The 23652-nt window shown below is 42.3% G+C and overlaps 2 protein-coding genes across 3 annotated transcripts in view; both read right to left on the reverse strand.

Annotated features, from left to right (window-relative positions):
* The window catches only part of yjefn3 (YjeF N-terminal domain containing 3), an 85228-nt gene extending 76874 nt beyond the window's left edge, over positions 1–8354 (reverse strand). The window contains exon 1 of the mRNA XM_079505668.1: positions 8006–8354. The gene's annotated coding sequence lies outside the window, so the exon portion shown is untranslated. The remainder of the gene's footprint in view (positions 1–8005) is intronic.
* A 1948-nt stretch (positions 8355–10302) lies between these two features.
* gatad2ab (GATA zinc finger domain containing 2Ab) overlaps positions 10303–23652 on the reverse strand; it is a 49499-nt gene continuing 36149 nt past the window's right edge. The window contains exons 4-11 of one of the 2 annotated variants that reach the window (XM_079505168.1): positions 22983–23111; positions 22691–22768; positions 21752–21868; positions 21113–21313; positions 19576–19819; positions 18278–18708; positions 17704–17938; positions 10303–13674 (exon numbers count right to left, since the gene is read on the reverse strand). In XM_079505168.1, coding sequence (XP_079361294.1) covers positions 13541–13674; positions 17704–17938; positions 18278–18708; positions 19576–19819; positions 21113–21313; positions 21752–21868; positions 22691–22768; positions 22983–23111 — 1569 coding nt within the window. In that variant the 3' untranslated portion in view covers positions 10303–13540. Of the gene's footprint in view, positions 13675–17703; positions 17939–18277; positions 18709–19575; positions 19820–21112; positions 21314–21751; positions 21869–22690; positions 22769–22982; positions 23115–23652 lie in introns of both variants that reach the window. The other variant, XM_079505167.1, reaches the window with a different exon arrangement.

Genomic DNA, 23652 nt, shown 5'->3' on the forward strand with positions numbered 1-23652 from the left:
GGGGTGTGGTTATGTAACTGGGGAACATATAACCCCGGGGAGATTTATTTGTGTTTGACGCATAATTTGATGACCGACGGAGACGCAATGGAGACTACTCTTACAGCAGTCATCAGTTGACAGTACTTTAAGGGGTTTCTTCAGCTTGCCGCAAGGTGGAATATATGACTGTGTCATTTCTTTTTTACATACATCTTTTACATAATATTACATAGTGCGCTATGTTCCCCAGTTCAGCAAAAGCATGACCCCTTCACTGTGATATTTACATCACTTGACAACAAGGCGGGTGCATCGACAGTGAGTCCACCCACAGCGAGCCCCTAGGTGAGTGCCTGTGCTGAGCAGTTCGGCATACTTAATGGGTACTGACCCATTAAATTAGCAAGTTTCATGATGACATAAATCACAATTTTCAATGACTTTCAATTAGCCTAAAGGGCCGTCCACACCAAGCACTACAGTATCTACAGTACACTACTGTATAGGACTACTATACCAGTAAGACCCCTGAGGGCGAGAAGCGACCTAAAGGGTGTGGTTGCGTGCACGCATCCGCCTGAGTGACGGCAGTCTGCTGGGAGAGCGCTGGCGCATTGGCATGGAGGGTCAACATATGGAATGAATTCTGTACTGGCCATATATGGAGCGTGTCTTGAGTCAAGTTGAGTGTACAGGGTTTGATGAGGTCAGATCAATATATGGAATGTCAGAAGTTGAACAGGAAGGACAGGTGGGGTAGGATCAACATATGGAATGTCAGAACAGGTCAGCTCCATATATGGAGATCTAAGGGTTTGAGGTCAGATGTAGAGTTGCGGGCCGGCTCCATACAGTATATGCAGATATGGAGATCTAAGGGTCTCCATGATGTCACGTGATGTCACGAGGCATGACCATATATGGAGGCGTGGGTGACTAACTAACTAACGGACGGACGGACGGAAGGGAGATGCAGGTTTTCATAGTAAATGTGACATACCGTCACAATGAATATATAGTACGTTTTAAAAATCATCAAGTGGAGTCCACACCACTACTATAATGGTGATTATGGTAGGCCCTTAGTTATGCAGCCCTATTTAAAACATGGGAAATGGTTAATGGTTAAAGTAATAGTAAGACCGGTTGTGTTCCCTTCTCAGTAACAACTTATGCCCATCTCCTCAGGACCTCTACAGCAGCGGTCCCCAAACCTTTTTGGCCATGCACATCCTGTTACCTCCTGACCTAGCTGACGCACCCCCCCAACGCTCACTCTTGTTATATTTGGCCGAAAATGATCATTTTTATAATATGATTATGCCAAATAATCACGGAATGTCACGTGTCAGTCATCATGTGAGAGACACACAACTGCTGTATACCCCCACAGCTGCTCCTTACAACAGTGTTTACCGGATTTTGTATAACCCTTTTCATGTCATGCACTAGACTAGAGGGTATTCGCGCACCACAAGGGGAACACGCACCACAGTTTTGGAACACTGCTCTACAGTATAAGTCCAAGTCCCAATGCCTAAATCATTGTGCTTACGTGACAAATAGAGGAATTAATCAGTCGATGGAGGACTCAAACCTAACAGGTTTCTTAGCTGTAGTGGCTATAGTGAACATGGACATTGGGCGCTTATGACCTACATCTATTCTTTTATCCAAGAGAACTGTAAATAATACACTATTTACTATACAACTTGACTATAATACTATAATTTGAGAACAGAGTATGCAGTTGTAAAATTTTAAATGAGGTTAATTTTGATCTAGTTACTTTACTGGGAAGAAGACTTTGTCTGCACTTGAAATAATTTCTCTAGCTGAATCCATAGTATCCAGTTCATATAGCCTCTGGCCATGCTGGTCTTTCGTAACACATTTCAGTTTACAGGCCTGGTTGTTGGGGATATTGTTTTATAAAAGGCAGAAGGAGAAGCAAGGGCTGGATGCAGGCCGGGCTTGTGACAATTAATGTTATATATCTGCTGTATATTATGAGTCATGTCTCCTGCTGTTCCCTGCCTTGCCTTGTACTGTTTGAAAAATGCTGTATTTTTGAAGTTTGTCAAGCTGTTTTTCTGTTTTTCTTTGGATTTATTTTATTGTCTCTGTTTTTGTTATGTATTTTTGTTTTCTTGCATTCACATTTATGTTTGATTTCTGTTACATTTTTTGAAAGTTAAAAAAAAAAAAAAAAGGCAGAAGGAGGCAGCTGTCGGCTCTTAGTAGTATATTCTAATCTGTTGGTTCAATACTGTATAGATCAGTGTACAAAGAATGATTAATTGCAAGCAATCCAATGATGATTAACTGCAAGCAATCCAATCATCCAAGAAATCGATCACACACTCCATCTCCCATACAGGCTGATAAATATAAATGTGGCATGGCGTGTGCACACAGTGAAACAGAATACATGTATGTTCAACACAAACATCCTCAAAATTGTAGCATGTCTAAATGTTGAACATGCATGTGAATGTAGGAAATGCCCAAATTATAGTAAAGTGGTATATTTGAGCTACACAAGAGTAATCCGGTAGCCTACTCTGCACATTTAACAGAATGAATCATACACACTACATATTCCCTAAACATCAAGGTTTATGAAATGTCAAAAGTGGGGCAAAAGTAAATGTCACTGAGAAGGCATGCATGCCCATTGCCCACTAGATAAAATTCCTTGTGGCTTTAATAACCACATGAAATTTAGCATCCCTATTCTGGGTCAAACATTTCAAATATGGCAAAAATAGAAGAACACAATGCTATACGTGTTGTGGCGAATAAATTTGGTGTAGAGGGAAAAAACAACTGGCCCGAGTATTGACCTTTTGCAGGCCGCGGCCATCTTGCCATCAGAGTTTGGAAGCGCTTGTTTTCACTTTTGTTTTCACTTCAGTAAGGCAACGTTCTGCTGTCCTGCTGCAACATCCTGTGATATCCAATGAGCACAGAAAAGTATTTTTTAACCTGCAAGGACAGAGATATATACAGTGGATTTTTATGAAACAAACACTTTGCAGATAGAAAGAGGATAATTCAAGCTTTTCGTACAGCTGCAATGTTGGTGAGTTTTATTTTACGTTTTTTAATACAATCAGACGACTGTTTGGATGTATGGGCTGTCAATGGGAAATTGCACCTAGTTACCACCCTGCCATTAACCTATATGGCAAGGTGGCCACGGTGTGCATATGGTCAATAGACCCCTGGGTACTTGGAATCTTGGATGGTTTGTTTAAATTCTGACAGTGGGATGTGGAAAATAGTGCTTCTTTGATGGATACTGAATGATGTAATTGATGGGTGTGATTCACAGCTGATTGAGAACACCCGAATGAACTCATACGCCCTGTAGGCCTAATGTCACAGACACTGACAAACCCTGATGATTAAATAGGCTTTCTTCCTTGTTACTGGGAGACTCAAATTATTATGATATTGGTACAACTCCTTTTACTTTACACTAATGAACGCACAGCGATTAAATGGAGAAGTAAACTTGTACATATATTCTGTTCACTGATAACACGTACATTGCCTGTGTGTATCACACTATCAGAAAATCCTTCGGGGGGCAGCAGTGGTCTTTACGTTAGTTAACTTGTGTAAACTCAATCAAATCTGTAGTTTGACCGTCACCAAATTATCCGTATGAACCTATGCACCTGTGACCTATATATGGTATGCACTATATGCAGACTGCACTACAAAGTCACTACATCGTTTACATGAGGTTTGATTGATTGATTGATTGATTGAAGAATTTATTAACAGATTGGAGAATTACAGTAGGCCTACATTTCAAGCACAACTCAAAACAAAACTGTTAACTGTGGACGACACCATAAAGCATTACACTTGTTTACAATAGGGACGGTCCACCATGTCTGGTCACGGTGACTTTGGTAGTTTGGTCTTTGGTGTACAAACTGTAGCCATGATTCGATTCATTGGAGCGCAACTGACCTGTCGAGAGGATGATCCACCATCCAGAAAGTCAACCTCATTCCAGTGGATGAGTGGAAGAAACCAAGACGTCGACTATGATTAGTATTGATTACCCACATGCAATGTGAGACACAATGTTTTGGCAGATACTCAGCGCAGGACGCGTGTGTATCCATATTGTGCCATAAAAGCTCAAAGCACTTCATCCATTTTCAATTTCAACCTTATCTTAATAACCTAATAACCATAAATGGTCCTCAGTGCTCACTCATCATGGCATGGCACAATTTCCTTCTACTCGGTACTCTCTCGTCTCATTGGTGGGTTAGGGACGGGTTCAGTTCAGAAATAACATGCCTACCAATGATCATGAATGATCATCACATCATCTGAAATAGAAACCATTGTTCTAGGGAAAAAGGTAAATTGGTAGGCACCCATGCCATGGTAAGGCACATGTCTAGGCAGATTTTTAAACTTTCAGCCCTCTGAGACATCAATTGTGGTCTAAATGAATATTAATGTAGCAATTGCAAGGTAGTTTGAAAATTAGTGAAGTGGTCATTTAATTCTTCTTTTTACTGATATTCTGCCTTTCTGCAGAACCAATATTCAACAGCTAGGTGGGATTGCTCTTAGATGAAACAGGCAAACAGCTAGCACTTAATCAATAAAACATGCTGCATTGGACGTGGGCAAATATTGCGGCATGATCATGCTGGACCTCCAAAGGGCATTTGACATATTGTATATTGATTAATATGCTAAAAGCAATCGGCTTTGATAGCACATCAGTGAGCTGGATGCAATCCGATCTGGAGTGGAGAGAACAGGTGGTAGTCTTGGCCAATTTTTATAGGGGTTTCTTGTGACCCTAAATGTCAAACTTTCCTTTTACTTTAAGTAGCATGTGACATTTCAAACTAGGGGGTTTTCATGATTCTGATTCCATTCCAAGCATTAGTTTTGCACAAAATACACTCCTTGGGCTAAAAACGGCCATAGATGTGATGACAAATGTGATGAGGTCAGCACATTTTGGGCACATTTGGGCAAGTGGCTATGGCTGCTTTTAGCCCAAGGAGTGTATTTTGTGCCAAACTAATGCTTGGAATGGATTCAGAATCCACAAACTTTGTCCTACACAAACATTCAATTCTCATTGACAATGAATGAAGAATTTTACGTCATAGTGTACATTTTATGTCATAGTCATATTGCGTCAAATTTTACGTCATAGTGTAAACACAAACAATAATGACGATTTGAGGTGAGCAGGCAAATTGTGATTGGCCGGAATCATGAGATGATGTATGATAACGTATGATGATAAGAGCGCCCCTCACTTCATACTGGTGTGATTTTGTTTATATTAGTTTTCTACTCATATATGATATTTTAGCACAGTAGTATATTTGTCTATCATTAAGATTTGAGTAATAGGACCCCAATGGAAAAAAGCCATAGGCTTTCTTGGATAAATCCTTTTAGCAGACCTTGTATTGTACTGAAGAAACACGGCTTGGCTTCAAAACCAAATTTACATCAGTACTGCACAACATGGCTCCCCTGAGAACCATCAGGGTCAAAACCCGCTCTGAGCCATGGATGAATTCAGACTATAGAGGGTATGCGCATGCTTAAGAGAAATGGCAAATCGAGTGGCAAAGCAACATGCAAAGTGAGTTTAACATTGTTTAATGTTGTTGAATGCAATCAGATAGGACTTTTCTGTTTGGATGCAGGGGTTGTCACGGCCAGAAAGTAGTGTTTTGCCACTCAGTAGGCATCCCTGCATAACTTCCGGGTTTGATGATGATGTCACGCGCATACCCTCTATAGGGTGTACCAAAATCTCCTGGAGGGGGCGTCAACATATGTGTCACGTGGTAGCGGCCGCCATACTTGTTGGCTTGTCTGGTTTGTTTACATTGAGCGACCATCCGGTGTGCTTGTATACGTTCTTTTTTAAAACTGACCTCACAATGGTGCAGACTTGCTCAGTAAATAAGTGCCACAGCAGGTCACGTCGAGGGAATGAGCCAGAAAACGGAATTAGATTTTCAGCTTTCCAGCATGGAGACAGCATCAAGGAACCCAGATTGACGAGTTTACAAAAAGACGTAGAATGGCTTGGATCTCGGCTGTACGGCGCACGGGCGCGGAGACATAACGTTCAACAAAGTATCTAAGCACAGCCGTGTTTGTTCACAACATTTTCCTTGTCCTTGTAATGTATTTGGGCCCAACGTTCTTTCTATCCATCCTGGTGTTGGTTCACTATGTTGTCGCCAAGAACGAGCTCAATATTTACAAAAACATACCACCGTCACTCTATTCTGAGTGATGTGGGCTAGAATTTAAAGCCCACGAGAGGGCCGTCCCTAGCTTTTCAGACGCCGCCCCCCTCTTGGTGACATACACGTTTTCACACGCTATACTGACTGCAATGAAAGCCAGAGACACAAATTGCTCAGAATTTCTAAAATGCCGCGCGCTCCTGTGGGTCTGGAAGTTCCGGGGACCCCCGGGGTACCCCCAAGGGGCCAGTGAGGCTATTCAACGTTGAAGCTCTGGGCCCTAGTGGTAGGAGGAGGGACTACAGGCGGACCCGTGGATTCATGACCGGGAAACACCGTGCAGCTGGGCTTTAACATGTAGGACCATCACTCCCTACGTCACCCCGGACCTCAAATTTGAGGTCCGGAGGAGGGACTTCCGGCAGTCTTCCGGGTGCTTCAAAACGCCACTGAGCAACTTCCACTGACATGAATAGCTGGGGGGGCGGAGCTTCGCGCCAGTTCAGTCTCTATCCTTTTATATACTCTGGGTACCCCACACAGAGTTGCACCACACTGGTGTGATCTTTAATGATTAAATATGCATTTTTGCCTTCAATTTCCTAAAAATGTCAGGTGTCAGAACTGCATTTAAATGAACAATTTACTGGACAATACAACCAACCAACCAATACAACTGGACAATACACCAACCAACCAACCAACCAACCAACCAACCAAAGAATACATACAACTGGACAATACACCAACCAATACAACTGGACAATACAACCAACCAAGAGGAGGCTTTGATTTGATTGTGAAGACATTAATTACATTAATGAACCAATAAAGAAATGTTTACGTTATCAAAGCATCCTCCCCCTAACAAAGCCAACTGAAAAAAAATAGTGTGGGCAGTTTTGCCACTTGGGACTTGGGAGTTCTTACTCTCAACTCTACACACAGACAGGTGCAAGCACATCTGTAACTATTAGTAAGAGAAATCTATGAAAATCTGGGAACTAAATTGTTACCAAGAAATTTCTTCACCAATGTGTTTCTAAAGGTGTCTAATAACATGTACTAAAAGTTTGAAATTCAACTCCCGTGGGAAAGTTGAGTTATTAGCATAATATGTGACCATACCCTTAACATCCTATATAAGGCAAAAAAGTCCAAATTTCATCATTCTTTAAGTAGCATGTGACATATGAAACTAGGGTGATTTCATGATTCTGAATCCATTCCAAGCATTAGTTTTGCACAAAAAACACTCCTTGGGAGGAAAACGGCCACACAAACGTGATGAGGTCAGCACATTTGGTCAAGTGGATATGGCCTAATTTAGCCCAAGGAGTGTTTTTTTTGCAAAACTAATGCTTGGAATGGATTCAGAATCATGAAATCACCCTAGTTTCATATGTCACATGCGACTTAAAGAATGATGAAATTTGGACTTTTTTGCCTTATATAGGATGTTATGGGTATGGTCACATATTATGCTAATAACTCAACTTTCCCACGGGAGTTGAATTTCAAACTTTTAGTACATGTTATTAGACACCTTTAGAAACACATTGGTGAAGAAATTTCTTGGTAACAATTTAGTTCCCAGATTGGTCAAATACCTGATAAAATGCCCTTACTATATGGATGCTGCTGCTGCTGCCTTGCCTTGGTACAACCACATGCCATTTTCAACATGACTGATCTGTATGACTGGGAGTGTTGCACTATGTGGTATAAACACTCGTTATTTCAGCTGCCGTTACCTTATCTGTGTTGGAATCTTGTTTTGGTCCCATACGATCCACACAGCACACACAGTGAAGCCTCCTGCAACACGTGGTTTGTGAGTCTTGCACTGGCTTCACTCATGGATAAATTCTTTCACAATCCTTGTTGTTGTAAGTTGTATTCCCTTTTCTTTGCCGTGGTCTTAGTTTCTCCTCCATGTTTATTTTGTCACACTTTTCGCTAACTTCGCTAAGACGCTAACTTGTGCTGTGTTTCGTGTGTTGTTTTGTTTTGGTGGGCGTTCACTAAACTAGCGTGCCCGGCTGTTCGATTGACAGCCAAATGAGCCAATCCTATTCCTATCTACGGTATTATTTACGAGACTGCCGCCTACACTGGCCTAGCCTGGCTAATAAGCCAGACTAATATCACGGCTGATTCGGTCTGGTTTATTAACCAGGCTAACACTGGCCACACACACACGCGCACACACGGCCCGCCTCCTGGCCCTTTGTGTCTGTGATGACAGTCCCACGCTGCTCAGTACTCACCTAAAACACAATACACCCACTATTTTTCGGCTGGGCCGAGTTCAGAAACACCTGGGCCTCCTAGGGCCCTAGGCTCACGTAGGACCAGGTGTGGATATGCCCCTGCGGTCGATTTGGTGTAGAGCACATCAAAGCCTACAAAAACCTAGGTGTTTGTAAAGGCGATGTAAAGAAGATTTTAACTGATGAGGTACTTAAAAAACGGAGTGCCTTGCAACCCAATTACCCAACAACGCCACTGGCCATGACAATATTCCCTCCAAATGTCTCAGTGACTCAGCCATCTCCATAGCTCCAATCATCACCCACATAAATTAACCTCTCCATCAAAAAAGGACAGGTCCCTCAATATTTTAAACTTGCCAAAGTAACCCCCCTGCACAAGAAAGGGAGCAATTAGACTCGGCGGTAATTACCGCCCTATCTCTATTCTTAGCTCCATCTCAACAATTTGAAAAGTATATTGCCATAAGACATGTGAATCTCTTGACTCCTTCAAAACCGCTCTCAAAGGGCACCTACAGACGGCAGAATGTGCATACATAATTTCACAGAAACCGCACACTAGTACGTTCATGGTTTTGAAGATTTTGTTCAAAACGATGCAATCCTGCAAACCTTGGAAGCCAATGTTAGCCAACCGACTGCACGGTAAAGCCGTAAAGTTTTGGTGGAAGGAGAAAAAGCAAAAACAGACAAATACAATAAGGGACCAAAGGGCTTGGTCCCATAAATAAAAATTAGTTTAGCAAAAATCTGACTAGCTGGTCAGTGGTCAGACAGAATGACAGATGGACACACTGACAGACAGTGCAAAACAAGTCTCGGCCATGCCTTCGGCCTGGTGGAGACAATAGAGGGTATGCGTGTGACATCATCACCAAACCCGGAAGTTGTGCAGGAATACCTACTGAGTGGCAAATAACTACTTTCTGGCCTTGACAACCCATGCATCCAAACAGAAAAGTCCTATCTGATTAAACAACGTTAAACAATGTTAAACTCACTTTGCATGTTGCTTTGCCACTCGATGTGCCAGTCACTTTAAGCATGCGCATACCCTCTAATTATCTTATTGGTAACACTTGTACAGGATTGTTACATTACCCTATTTGTCAATGCGTATATCTATTCTACGTCCGAGCATAACGCCCTGCCTGCCTGATTGGCCATATGGCTGCAGTGAAAAGGCTCTAAGTGTAGTGTAAATCTGTAGTAGTTTGAATTCGGAAAGTCCAATAAGGTCCAGTTGTCTTATATCGTAACCATTGTTTGCATGTTACAACTAAGATTAGTCAAGCTTGCTAATTTTGAAAAATTCTGAGCACTTAAAGATAGTCAGCCTCTGAAATTGAGCCAAAAGGGCAACTTATATTGGCATTGATATACTGTACAGAGGCCAAAGTGTCAAAGCATATCCATGGTCCAACATCTTAACATGGGTCCGAACAGGATGGCCAGTAAAACTACTGGACAAAAACAACTTGCAGTGTTAAGATGTTCTAGAAACCATAGCAAAACATTTAGAAATTCTGGTGACATTTTATTTACTTCCATCATCGATGAAAGAGCAATGAGATGAATTCATGAATTGGAAAATAATAAAAAGGGGGCCTTAAACGTATTGTTCATCATAACAGTCACATTAGCCTTGGCTTGCAGGTTAATCTTGCATGTGACCGGAAGCTGTGATATCTCCTGTAACTCAGAAACAAAGAAAACATTGGGAAATGTGGGCATGAACACAAAAGCTATAAAGCAATGCATATGGATCAAACAAGTAAGGGGTTAGAATTAGTTTTATTATTATTACTTGATAGAGCAGAAAAAACCCAAAACAAACATTTCTTGTACACTTTTTTTCAACAGGGTTGCTATTGCATTTGACAGTGCTGGCACCCCAAGAAACGGAATGGTGTTCTTGTTGTCAGACAGCAGCAACAGGCAGTAGTCAGAAAAGCACAGGGTTACATTAAGCAGGGCACAGCGTTGTAGGATTACAGACAATATGCAATATACAGATCATCTGGAATATTGCAGATACCACTTTCATAAAGAAAGACTTAACTATAGTGCACAGATGGCTGAATTCATCCAATCTCCGTTCACATGAACATATTTCTATTGAGGATGTACTGCTGCACCATCTTCAATGTAACCCTGGTTTATTGAGAGAGAAACCACAGGACTTGAAAGAATATATACCTACAGTGTGTCGTGTCTTAGTGGAGCCTAACAGGCTGTCCACACCAAGCACGATAACTATAAACATATTGTTTTTAAAATCGCTCTAACTCAAGTGCATGGCAGAGTCCACAACACAACATCAGTGGTGAATGATAAGTGCTTGGTGTGAACGGCTCTTAAAGGAGAATTCCATATAAGGCTTTCTTACCTTTATTTGTAGTTGTTACGTCCCCACCAAAGAGGTCCAGGTGTTATTTTGTGCAAAAGCGCATTATTGGCCATTTCCCCTACCAGAAGCCCTAAATGAATTGCATTGCATTGAATTGGGCTATGGGGGTGTTATGCTAATTCGCTTATTTCCATCGCTCAAAAGTCAATTTGTTTTGTATATATCCTCTCTTCATAATGTAAATAGTATCCCAAGCGGCACACTTTACTACTTATTTCGATGGAAATAAGCGAATTAGCACAAAAACCCAATATTATATACCCTTATATTAGGGGAAATAGCCAATAATGCACTTTTGCACAAAATAACACCTGGACCTCTTTGTTGGGAAAGTAACAACTACAAATAAAGGTAAGAAAGCCTTCTAGCATGGAATTCTCCTTTAATGCTACAAGCACTGCAGACAAATAGGGCCCAGTTCTTTGTGAAATTGTGTCTGTTACAACATAAGGAATGGGACATTGGGAGAAAAGACATTTCGGGTCATAAAATAATGGGTGATGAATCATGTTCAGCAGGATTGTTTGAATGTAAGAGATGGAATATAGCTTGGTGGAATTTAAAAAAAACTGTGCCGACACCTTCCATACTGACAATGTCCCGTCAGTACAATTAATGGCTGGCTTTGGTTGCATCTGAAATTTGGACCATCACACACTTCCTACAATTTAACAGAACAATGACGCTTACCTATAATTGGTAAGATTGTACATGTGACATTACCCTATTTGTCAATATGGCTGCAGTGAAAAAAGGGATTTACAACAAATTAAATACACTGGCTTTTTAAACATAATTACCAATTAATTTTGCTTTTATTCCTGCTAGGCCATCGCTTTTCTTCGTGGGAGAAAGTCAGTGTACTGTGAAAGTGGAAGGGAGTACAGCAAAGGAACATCCTCTATGACATCTGAACTCATTAAGAAGACAATACTCTGTTCTAAAAAAAGAAAAGAAAGGAAGTTCTGTTGGCATAGAGTATGTCACTGCTATATATTAGAGATTTTATTTTCACCACTAGCTTATCCTGTGCTGCCGCTTATAGAACCACAGCTTACATGAAACGGCATAGAGAACTCATTTTAAGGATCTGGACAAATCATACACACTTCAATGTAAAAGAAAGACTAATAAATCCATGTCATGTGTTGCTATAGGGGTTTTTGCATAACTACATTCTGAAAGCTGTCCAGCTTCTTTTAGACCAATTAAAGGGTGCTTAGGAACAACTGGACACACAAGAAAAACAAAGCCTAAAGTGAAGATCCATTCAAACTCAGGGCATAAGCATACATCTTAACTAACGTGACCCTATAAATAAACCCAGAGACAGTTTGTCTATAGAAGAAAAATAATGCACCACAACCTATGACTAAAAGCAAATCAATGTCATAAAATATGACATTCCTTACAACCTCTCTGTTTAGCATGAATTCATCTTTATATCCAGAGAGGGTTAAAATAAACTAGAAACCTTCTAGTAGAAGGGATTCCATTTGGGCTCCACTAGTTCTTTGGAAGGTTTTTACAATATTCAAGAAGAATACTCCTCCAAACATATGGCCGTGTTTTATTGTTCTCTTTTTTTTTTTTTTACATTAGTCAGTGAAACCATAATCTGTATTTTAACTCATCTTAGAAAACTCTTTAAAACTAGGCTAAAACACGTAACCCAGCAGATGTAAAACCACCTCAACAGTAACATTAGCCTTTCAATTCAGGCCTCGACAAGAGGCCACTTCCAAAATATCAGGGAGCACAATATCTCAACACAGTATATGACTTACAGAAGAAAGACAAAAATTCTAACATTCAGCCATACAAAATTACCCGACACACCAAGTCTGCTTCTCTACTATACACCATAGGTTAAAGAGAAGAGGCCATCTGTGCGCAGATAGAGAATATTGTTTTTTACAGTCATTTGATTATATTCATTTTTGCAAAGCTGAAGCAGTTCTTAGTATTTCGTGGATGGTCCTCAGAGCTCCACCACAATCCCTGCCATGAGGTCTTAAGTTAAGTTCGGTCCTGCCACCATTTTGGGCCTGAGTCTAGCCATCTCAGACTGGAGAGGAATAGGAAGTAAGGCGAATCATTCACGGTGGATGTGATAGTGACCCTCTACCTGTCTGAACCAGAGACAGGGAAGGGCAGTGACCCTGCAACAACTCTTGGTGCGAACAAAGTTAAACTGACATACTGGGAGGGAAGGAAGGAGTGGTGACACTAGTGAGGTCTGAGAATGTACTATGCATGTCCATGTCAAGCCTTCCAGTTACCCTCAGTCCTTGTTAGGACATACAGTAATCCTTGTATCCCAGAGGCCTGAGTTGTCTCAATATGCCTCCATATTGGGAGGAAAGGCTCAGAAGAAGAATAAAACAAAAGATGGTGGCGGAAAGAGCAAAGGGAGAGGTGGAGAGACTTTTCTTTTCTCCTTTTCTTTCGTTATTGTAATCATTGGTCAAAAAGTCAATCCTCCCCAGCGTAGTTTTGGCAGGATGCAGAGTACGTTAGGTTGATAATGAGAATGACTATTATTGATATTATTAATAATGGGAGGGGTGATGGTTAATGGTGGGAGTAAGGATCAGGTTGTATTATTTCCATGTGTTGGCCGTCTGGGAGATGGAGCGGGAAGGAATCATGTCCAGCAGGTACTCTCGTTGACGCTCCACAGCGGAGGTGGTCTTGTGCGCGGACAGGCTGGGATTCACATAGGCCATGGTCACACCTGACAGAGAAGAAGCACATTAGATGGTCAATACCTTGGACATCTCCATTATAAGCTCTATTTAAAGGCCAAACCGTACCAATGCAATTAGTCGCAACTTCCGCCATCTTGGATATCTCCTCGTCCCCCTAAATGAGTGCAATTGTGCAACCCTGGGAAGTTGCACTCATTTAGGGAGACGAGGAGATATCCAAGATGGCGGAAAGATTCCGAGACGGAATGGATTAAAACACTTATTTATTGAAAACTACGGACCTACAGGTTTCAAACGCTTTCCAAATAGGAAAAAAAATAAAAAATAAAATTAACAGGTGGGGAAGCAGGGTAAGCACCATAGATTTTGCATTTGTACATGTTCAGAGCTATTCTGAGGCAGGGGGTGCAGCTCTCAGTACCATTGGGCAGTGTTTCCCAACCTTTTTTGTCCCAGGGCATACTTTTCATAGCCTAAAAATCTCAGGGCACACCTAGATATACGGTGTATAGGCCTATCTATATACATACATATGTGTATGTATATAATATATACAGTATATATATATATATATATATATTCATCATTCAATATTTTGAACTAAAGTTCATGGTTCCAAAACTATTTTAGTTCTTTTTCGTTCTTTCTTTTTTGAATTATTATTATTATTATTATCACACAGCCACAGCCCATAGCCATATAGAACCTCAGACTTTATTGAATAAAAAAAACTTTGGGGGATTTAATAATAAAAACATAATTCCTTTAAAAAAAATACATTTTGGAGAAAGAATTGCTCATATGCAATGTGAAATGCCACCTAATTCTTAATCCTTTTCCTTGTCTTTATTATGGGCCAACTTGTGAAAGCTGCATGCTTTTATTGTGAAGGTTCTCAGTTCTCACAGCCTGCATATTTCCACGTGCTGAAAATAGCTGATCGACAAGCTCACAACGCGTTGCGTCCGCAACGCGTTGTGAGCTTGTAATTCAGCCATTTTCAGCATGGAACACGTGTACGACGAAGAATAAATCAGGCATCACTGCGCTTCTGTGGAGGGAGGGAGATATATTGTGTTGGCCGAACGAGGCGATCATGTATGGACACTTGGACAGCTATTTTTCGTGGCACATTATGTTTAATCACAACAACGTCACGTTTACTTTACCTCCTCAGTGTTTGGGTCGGGACATGTAGGACTGTATGTGTCTGCTGTCTACGTGCATATGCGCGAAATGTAGCGTCTTCTGGATGCATCTCTTTTGCATTAACATTTCAATGGCCGAGGGTCGTAGAGTCTATTGTTCCGTCGTTATCGCACGTCTAATGGTTAGACGTGTGACAACAACAACGACGCAACAATAGGAAGCCTGCAGCCCAGTAGCTATAATATTGCTTTCGGGGGAGGGCTAGTGTTATTTTCGGTCAAATCAGGCGGCACACCTGGACACATCAAACGGCACAGTAAAGTGCCGCGGCACACAGGTTGGGAAACACTGCCATAGGGCATGAGACCTTAGACTCTCGTAGATTGAAAATGTCAGAATCGATAAATACATCTACGAGAGTTTAAATCTTAGGCTATCTAAAAAGGCTTTTTCCTCACAGTCCGAAAATACTACATATACATATATATATATATATATATTAGGGCCGGGACTTTAACGCGTTAATTGAGATTAATTAACTACAGAAAAATTAACGCGTTAAAAAAATTAACGCATTTTAATCGCACTATTTTTTTCACCGCGGAACGTTGTCACTGGACAGTTTTCAGATGGACCGGCGAACCACCCAGTTCACCGAGTGAAGTGTCCATTGTTACAGGGAGTGGAAACCACCCCCCTTTAGAATGGTATGCCCCAGCAGCATTGGGGGAACAATAACACCACCAGACAGTTCACCAGACCGGGGGAAGCCGCTGAGATCACTTTGCTTGTCCCGTGGATTGGAAATAGGATTTAAAATGCTATCCTATGATAGCGTGGATTACAGCACAGTTGTGTGCAATTATTCAATAAAGAATTCGCATATCACCGAAGACCGCACCTCGTCAAGCCTCCAGTATCGGCTCGATGCGAAACATGTTGCACCGAGCCTAGCCTGGAAGCTAACGTCAACAACAGTAGCTCTGGTCCTTAGCGTAGTTAGGACTCAGGAGGGGTTATATGGTACTTAATTTGATCCTTTCCCCTCACACCTGCGGAAGTGCAGGCTGTGCAGCCCCTCGTTTTTAGCACAAAAAAATATGTGCAAGCCTACTTTCCTCCTTCTAACACTATGGATCAGAGCTAACGTTATTCCAACTACCAGTAGCAATTCAAGGACCCGACCAGATGACATGGTTTCTAACTAAACGGTTATGGCCAAATAAAATGTAAAATCTGTTAATGGCTGTTACTGTATGTCCACGGAAGAAACACAGAGGTGCTTTGTTATGGTCATGTCACATATTTGCTGCACCAAGCCCCCCCCCAACCCTGTGGAATGCATTCCCCAAACTCTCAGAGACATGCCCCCACCATCCAAACCTTCAATATTGCTTTCCCCAGCTATTTCATCTATTTAATTCCTTAGTGTTTTTCCTCTAATAAAGTTGTTTTTGATTTATCATGTCCCCCTTGTAAAGCATTTTTGGGTACTCAGAAAAGCTCTATATAAATTATTAAATTTGAGATATTATTATAATTTATTACCCCTATTATTACTACAAAAACAATGTTTTATTGCTTAAACTTATGTATTCACTATTCATTGATTCACTAGTATACCAAAATCCATTTGAAAAAATAGCTTTCTCACTGTTCTCGGGTCAAATAATGATATGCGATTAAAATGCGATTAATCGAGATTAATTAACTACAAAGCCTCTGATTAATTAGATTAAAAATTTTAATCGAGTCCCAGCTCTAATATATATATATATATATATATATATATATATATATATATATATATATACACATATATATATATATATATATATATATATATATATACACATATATATATATATATATATACATATATATACACATATATATATATATACATACATATATATACATACATATACATATACATATACATATATATATATATGAACGTACAGTATATGAACATTGGGGATGTACACGCAGATCCGACACACCAACGGACCGACATGCGGACACAACGGAAGGACATGCGCTACTCCCGTGCTTGCGGTTATGATTCCCAAGAATAATGGTGCAATTTTGAAGCCCTCAACCTTTCCTCTCCAATTTTTTGGACAGGCTGTTTGCATGATTGCAGATAAAAGGCTCCCAAAGGTGGGGGGACGATATACATATGTAGCGTCCCGGATGTCAAGTTTGTTTGTATAGCCCTTAATAACAGTTAAAGTCTCAAACCGGTTTGCAGGCCCAAACTGAAGCAAACAAAACACCCCCTAACCATAGAGGAGCTTACAGAAGAGAAACAAAACAAGGATGACTACACAACATGGCTGAGATAGTGATAGGATTGTTATAGGTGAAATCACAGCAAAAACTCTTGCAATTTTCTTTGCAATGGATCCGATAAATAATGTGTTGAAAGCAAGCTAGTTGAAGGTATCTATGCACAAGAGATCATAAAAGAGCATGTGTTAATTATACCCATTTTATGTGAATTTCCTCCCTGTAAAGACCCTGTATGGACACCCTGTATGGTGTGAAAAACTCTTAATTGGTGGTAAACCTGTAAAGGACGATGGAAAAGAGGGATGGTGGAGAGAGATGGTGTAGTCAGGATTCTACTGATTCTAAGGCCATATAAAGAAGATGCCACCTCCCTCGGCTGCACCCCGGCATCCGACTTTAGGACATCAAAAACAAAGACATACAATCTGGAACTATAGGGATACTGGAGAGTAAGAAAGAGCAAAGGGATTGGTGAACGAGAGGTGACAGGGAAAGTTTGAGCAAAGGAAGCCACGTTAAGGTACTGTGAGAGGAAGCGACAGACAGCCCCATGAAAGGGAGACGGAAGGAGTGAACTGTTCTCAGGCTAGCCTGGTCTCGCATGTATCTACCTGTGTTCCCTCCGCTCTGCTTCCTCCAGGCAGCCATGTTGCCCTGGTTACTGCTGCTGCTGGCGCTGACCCTTGCCCCCTGCTGCAGCGGGCGTGCTGCGGCATGCTTACCTGGCCTGCTGACCAGCTGGGCCGCCGACACGGCGCTCTGCAGCTGGGAGGAGGAGGAGAAGGAGTGGGTCGTACCACGAGAGCTCACCACAGACTGGATGCTACGGGACAGCTGACCAGGACTCTGAAGGGAGGGGGACAGATAAGAGATGGATAGGACATTAAGTTCATGAAATCACAGGTGGTTTGTCCTCAAAGAACAAATAACAAAAAAAAACAATGATTCTGATTGAATTGTATGTACTAAAAGGAGTAATTCGCCCAAAAATGACCACTCAGAGTCCACTCAATTGAGTCTCCTACTGACTGACCAGCCACAGCCACCCTATCATTGAATTATTGGCTCAGGAATGCGAGAAAAAAAAGAAAAAAAAATCTCCATGAATTCAAGGCTTCATGGGGTGTGCAATTGACAGAAAATAAGTCATTTTGGGTGAACTACTCCTTTAAAGGCAGCACTCACCTGTTTGATTGTGGCGTGGTGGCGAGAAACAGGTGTTCCTCTATGCTGCTGCTGCTGTTGCTGCTGCTGCTGCATGGCAGCCCTGACTTGTTTGTACTGCTGGGACACCAGCGCCTGCTGCTCGCTCTTGGACATTATGGGGGAGGAGGTGGTTTTGGAGACAGAAGGGGATGAAGAGGAGGCAGCCTGTTGGAGGATGCGCTGCTCTATCTCCTGCTCCTGTTGGAGGGCCTTAACAAAGGCTGCCTTCAGCCTATTAGTGTGCTCAGCTTTCAGGGCTTTCTTCTGATTGGATGACATGCACTGGTCACAAAGGATGGCCCCAGCCTTCTCTTGTCGCCAGCGGGAGGTAAAGTCTGTCTTACACTGAGCACAGGTGTGTGGCTCTTTGGGGAGAGTGCTGGCCAATGCCGCAGCCAAGCCCACATTACCTGTGTGATAAGAAAAGCAAAAAGGAGCTCATTGGAGAAGCAGCTTAAATTCAGATTCCATTAGAACGTAAGTCTTCAACAGGTGTCCTCAGAGTTACTACAGGGGGGCTGCCACATCTTTTTACTTGACCACTTAACCTCTGGCATCTGTATTCTGGGGGGGACATATGCCAAAAATAGACGATCTACAAACTTACGGAACGCAGCATGATGCGTTGTGAGCTTGTTGACCAGCTATTTTATGCAAAGAGATTTGGTGTACTGGGACAAATAGCTGACCAATACAGAGCCAAAGGTACTAGTATTGAAGGTTTTGAAGGTAAACATAAATGTGTAAACAAATAAACATTAATATAATACTGTAACACAGATATCGTGGTCAATGAAACCAAGTTTAATGTGTAATACAAAAGTGGGGGTCACTGCTTCATTTCTATCCCAAACTGAAGACGGGCCCTTCCAATTACTACAACCACGGAAGGTTTGTTAACACAATTGGTGCCGGGATGCCTTAAAATAGGAGCTCTGGGGTGCCGGAAACTCGCTTTTACTCTGAAGCCCCCCCCCCCCCCCCCCCCGGAAACAATCCGGAAGAAAACCGGAGAAATATTTTGTTAGCTTTACTTGGTCTCGAGTCTATTCTATCGCTAGAAGTTCCAAAGCATTCATATTTTGAACGAGAGGCATGTTGAAGTCAGAAATGAAGCGCGTAGTATATCCATCAGATCAAAACCACGGAGAGCGCCCTGGATCGAATGGTAAGCTAATATGAAGGCGAAGGGTGCCTGAGAGTCAGTTAAAAATAAAAAAGGAAAAAATTCAGAATATTCTTCTCTCGCCTGATATCATTGAGGACGCGCTACCCACCTCTGCCGTGAATCTCCAGCAGTTTCTGTACCACCTCTTCCAGCCCCAACAAGTAGATGAACTCATTATTGGCTGCCGATGGGAGGAAGTTAAACTCTGGGGCAGACGGTTTAGGAGGAGGGATTTCCAGTAAGGTCTTCTCCAGCTGCTTACGCAGAGCCAATTTGGCAGCTGCCTGTCGGCTGGCTGGCGACTCATTGGAGTTGGACGACAACGACGAGCCCTTTAGGTTGGTTGGAGAGGCCTGGACATAAAGCACACAATGTTTTTCATATCTGCTTATACAGACAAAAGGAGGGCATTCACAAATTACACAATTATATTTTATCAATCATGCAGAAACATCTACTACCAGGGAAACAGCGCTTAAGGCCTCTACATTCAGTCCGTTTTGTTCCTTGCGTGGGGGAGTCAAACGGACACAAAAAAACGCAAGCTTATTTTAGACATGTATAGTCGCTCCGTCGCTTACGTCGGTCTATTATAATTTTTAATGTGCAAGCATCTACTCGCCCACTAGATGGCAGCTGTGACACCCCCTGGCACCTGCAGTTGGTGTATTTTATTACATGCGGATGCGATGCCTCAAATAGTTTTAGATTGTATAAACTGTACTGACGTGCCACTTTATTTTTTGTTATGAGTTGAGATGTAGTTATAACTGTATATAATGAGTTTTACACTATAATATAGACTATATCATCAATCGAAGTAGGCTATATACTGCCGATCCATAAGCTCACGCCACAACAAGGTTTTGCGTCTTTTGCTAGTGCTGTAATCAATTAATCATTGCGTTCACACGGGCAGATTGCAGTCTACCATTCATTGTCAAAGGAAGCCGCTAGTGGATGATCATCAGCAACGGAAAACACGGTTTGTTGGTCGCGTCTGTAAACGGTCAAATTGTCACCAAATGGAAGCATAGGATTAGGAGACACACACACTCTCTCCACTCTAATTCCGCTGAGTTCTCGTCTGAAAAGCAGGGCTGGACTTGGTCAAAGGGCTAACATTTGGCCCAAAAACATATTAAAGCAATGGGGGCGGCCCATTCTTTGGGCGGCCCATTGCCCACTGGACATAACGTCAGTCCAGGCCTGATAATCACTGACGAGTTTGCAAAGCAGTGCTTCGGACGCTCATGTCATGTTGTCCTGTTTAACATATCCATGCCGATCGTGTTTACATTTACAACTCAATGTGCCGGCGGAAGTGTTGCGCTCTGCTGCCTCCAGGTGGGCAGGGTGCCCTCGGCGCAAGGTACGCAACGCAAGCAATTTGGTTGCGTTGGCTTGGGATCAGATCTCAACCCGACAGATCACATAACCGACGCAACGCAAGGGAGGAATTTCTCTCACCCTCCGTTCCTAATGTATTCTTGCGTCGATTACGTTCCACTCTGTCAAGCACTTCAGCTAAATAGCTAGTCTACAAAACTTGCCAGAATGTATATTTTAATTGATTATTAGTACTGTAGTAATAATATTGTTTCAACTCTGCTAGTGGTGTAAACATTTCACTGGATGTTTCTCACCTGGGGGATGTTAACCATGACATTGGTGTTAGCTACATTAGCCACCCTGATAAGACCCTGCTGGATGATCCTTTGGCCCTGCACCTGGACGTTGGGCACAGAGGCCCTGGGAGCCAACAGCAGGGGCGGAGGGCCAGAGCCACTGTGCTGCTGTTGATGCTGGCGCAGACTGGCAATCTGCTGAGGTGTCACCGCAATGGGCTGACAAAGAAGCAAAAGCAGGATTAGATAGCAGTGGTAGAAAGGGCAGGGAGATAAACAGTCAAGTGTCAAGTGGAATACAAATATATAATAATTACATTAGTGTTATAAATGGTAAAATGGTAAATGGTGCATTTATATAGCGCCTTTATCCAAGGCGCTTTACATAGATTGTGCATTACATTCACCCACACACACACATTCATACAACGATTGCAGCAGAAGCCATGCAAGGTACCAACCAGCACATCGGGAGCAATTTGGGGTTCAGTGTCTTGTCCAAGGACACTTCGACATGTAGACAGGAGGAGCCGGGATTCGAACCGCCGACCCATGGATCATTGGACGACCTGCTCTACCTCCTGAGCCACAGCCGCCCCATATATGATTACAATTGCCATATAATTATCATCATTGTCATTATCAGCCAACACCCACCTGTGCCCCTCTGACCAGGGGAGGCATGACAACCTGGGAAGTCTGTTTGGACGGGATATGCAGCCCACCCCGCACCAATGGTGGAGGGATCACTGTGCCTGAGCTACGGCCTGACACCTGGAAACACAACACATTACACTACATATTACTTCCAATGGTGGAGGGATCACTGTGCCTGAGCTACGGCCTGACACCTGGAAACACAACACATTACACTACATATTACTTCCAAAACAATCAAGCAGATGCAACAAAAAACTGCAAGTAGCAGAGTTATTACACCTCAATTGCTCGTTGTATTAACACAATATCCAGGCCAGTGCCAGACATTTTTTTTTATATATATATATATATATATATATATATATATATATATATATATATATATTATATATTATTTTTTATATATTTTATTTATTTATTTTTCTCGGGGATGGCTCGTGGATGGCTCAGGTGACCTCAATACCTTTTCACAAGATATACGTTTGGCACAGATACGGTTCCAATGCCTAGATTAAACCACCACATATCTTTTTTTTTTTAAATAATTTTTATCCCACGATTTTGTAACCCATTTTTCACCCGTGTCAATTATCTAATGTGATCCTGAGGGTACCTACCCTAGGGGACACGGGGAGAACATGCAAACTCCACACAGAAAGGCCCTTTCGCCAACCCCGCCTCGGGTATGGGCACTGATGACGCGGAGGAGGAAACACGCCGCCAGCACCCACAGCGTCCCGAGTGGGAATCGAACCCAGGACCTTCTAGCTGTGAGGCGACAGGACTACCAACTGTGCCACCGTGCCCCTCAACCACCACATATCTACATCCATACTTTTACTTGAATGCCACAACTACATAATCTACTATTGAATATTGTAGCTAAAATTGTCCTGTGTGAGACAATAAGCAGCTGCAGTGGTAAGTAGGTGTCACCTGGAGGGGTCCTTTGCCTGATGTGATGCTCATGCTACCTCTTACCAGAGGAGGGGGAGCAGCCACAGAGCCAGTCGACTGGGAAACAAGAAAACAAATTTGAAACGTGAACAACTGAATCAACATGGTGGGACTTGAGGCAGGTGGTACCCCCATAAGCTAACAATACCTATTCTTCCACCCCTTGTCTTGTCTTGAAATGCGATAAAAGGACCCGCAGTTATGTAATAAATAAAAGCATGACAGGCCTCATCCCAGGATGAGTCACCTTTCAGTTGTTGTCTGCATGTACCTTCTGTACTGTGCTGTCCTTCTGGATCTGGCTCTGTCGTAGCTTCTTCAGCAGCACCAGCTTGGCCTCTTGGAGTCTCAGCTCCTCTTTAAGCTGTTTGATAATTCGCTCCCTCTCCTCAGGACTGCTCTTCTGTGTGCACAGCACATTGCGCACACACACACACACACACACACACACACACACACACACACACACACACACGCACACACACACACACCATACAGATAGGATGTTCAGGTTGGCTGGAGGCTGTCCGATTTATCCACGGCACGGTGTCTGTCGGCATATTTTTATGCATTTCTCCTTCCGACAGCTCGATTTCTCCATTTCTCAATGTGGTGTCTATCAGACACACGAGGTTCAGAATGAGAATCAATTGTTACATCACATGATTACAGGTGTATGAGTGGGTGAACACAAAAACCTGCTCATGACGGAACGTTCCACCAATTCAAATCCAACCGTCAACTGCTTCTGACGGAACGCTCCGTCGTATAAGCTTTATTATTGATATCAAACGGGATCGCCGTTTTCTTTTTTTTTTTGCTTGGCCTTTCCTTCTTCAGCGATCCTAGACCGGTTTCGTGCATGCGCACTGCCGTTCACTTCTTGTATACAGGCGGACTGAAAAGCTGAATAACGCTAAATCTACGGAGCTCTTCATGGT

The sequence above is a fragment of the Electrona antarctica genome (assembly GCF_951216825.1).
Source record: "Electrona antarctica genome assembly, chromosome: 7".
Lineage (NCBI taxonomy): Eukaryota > Metazoa > Chordata > Actinopteri > Myctophiformes > Myctophidae > Electrona > Electrona antarctica.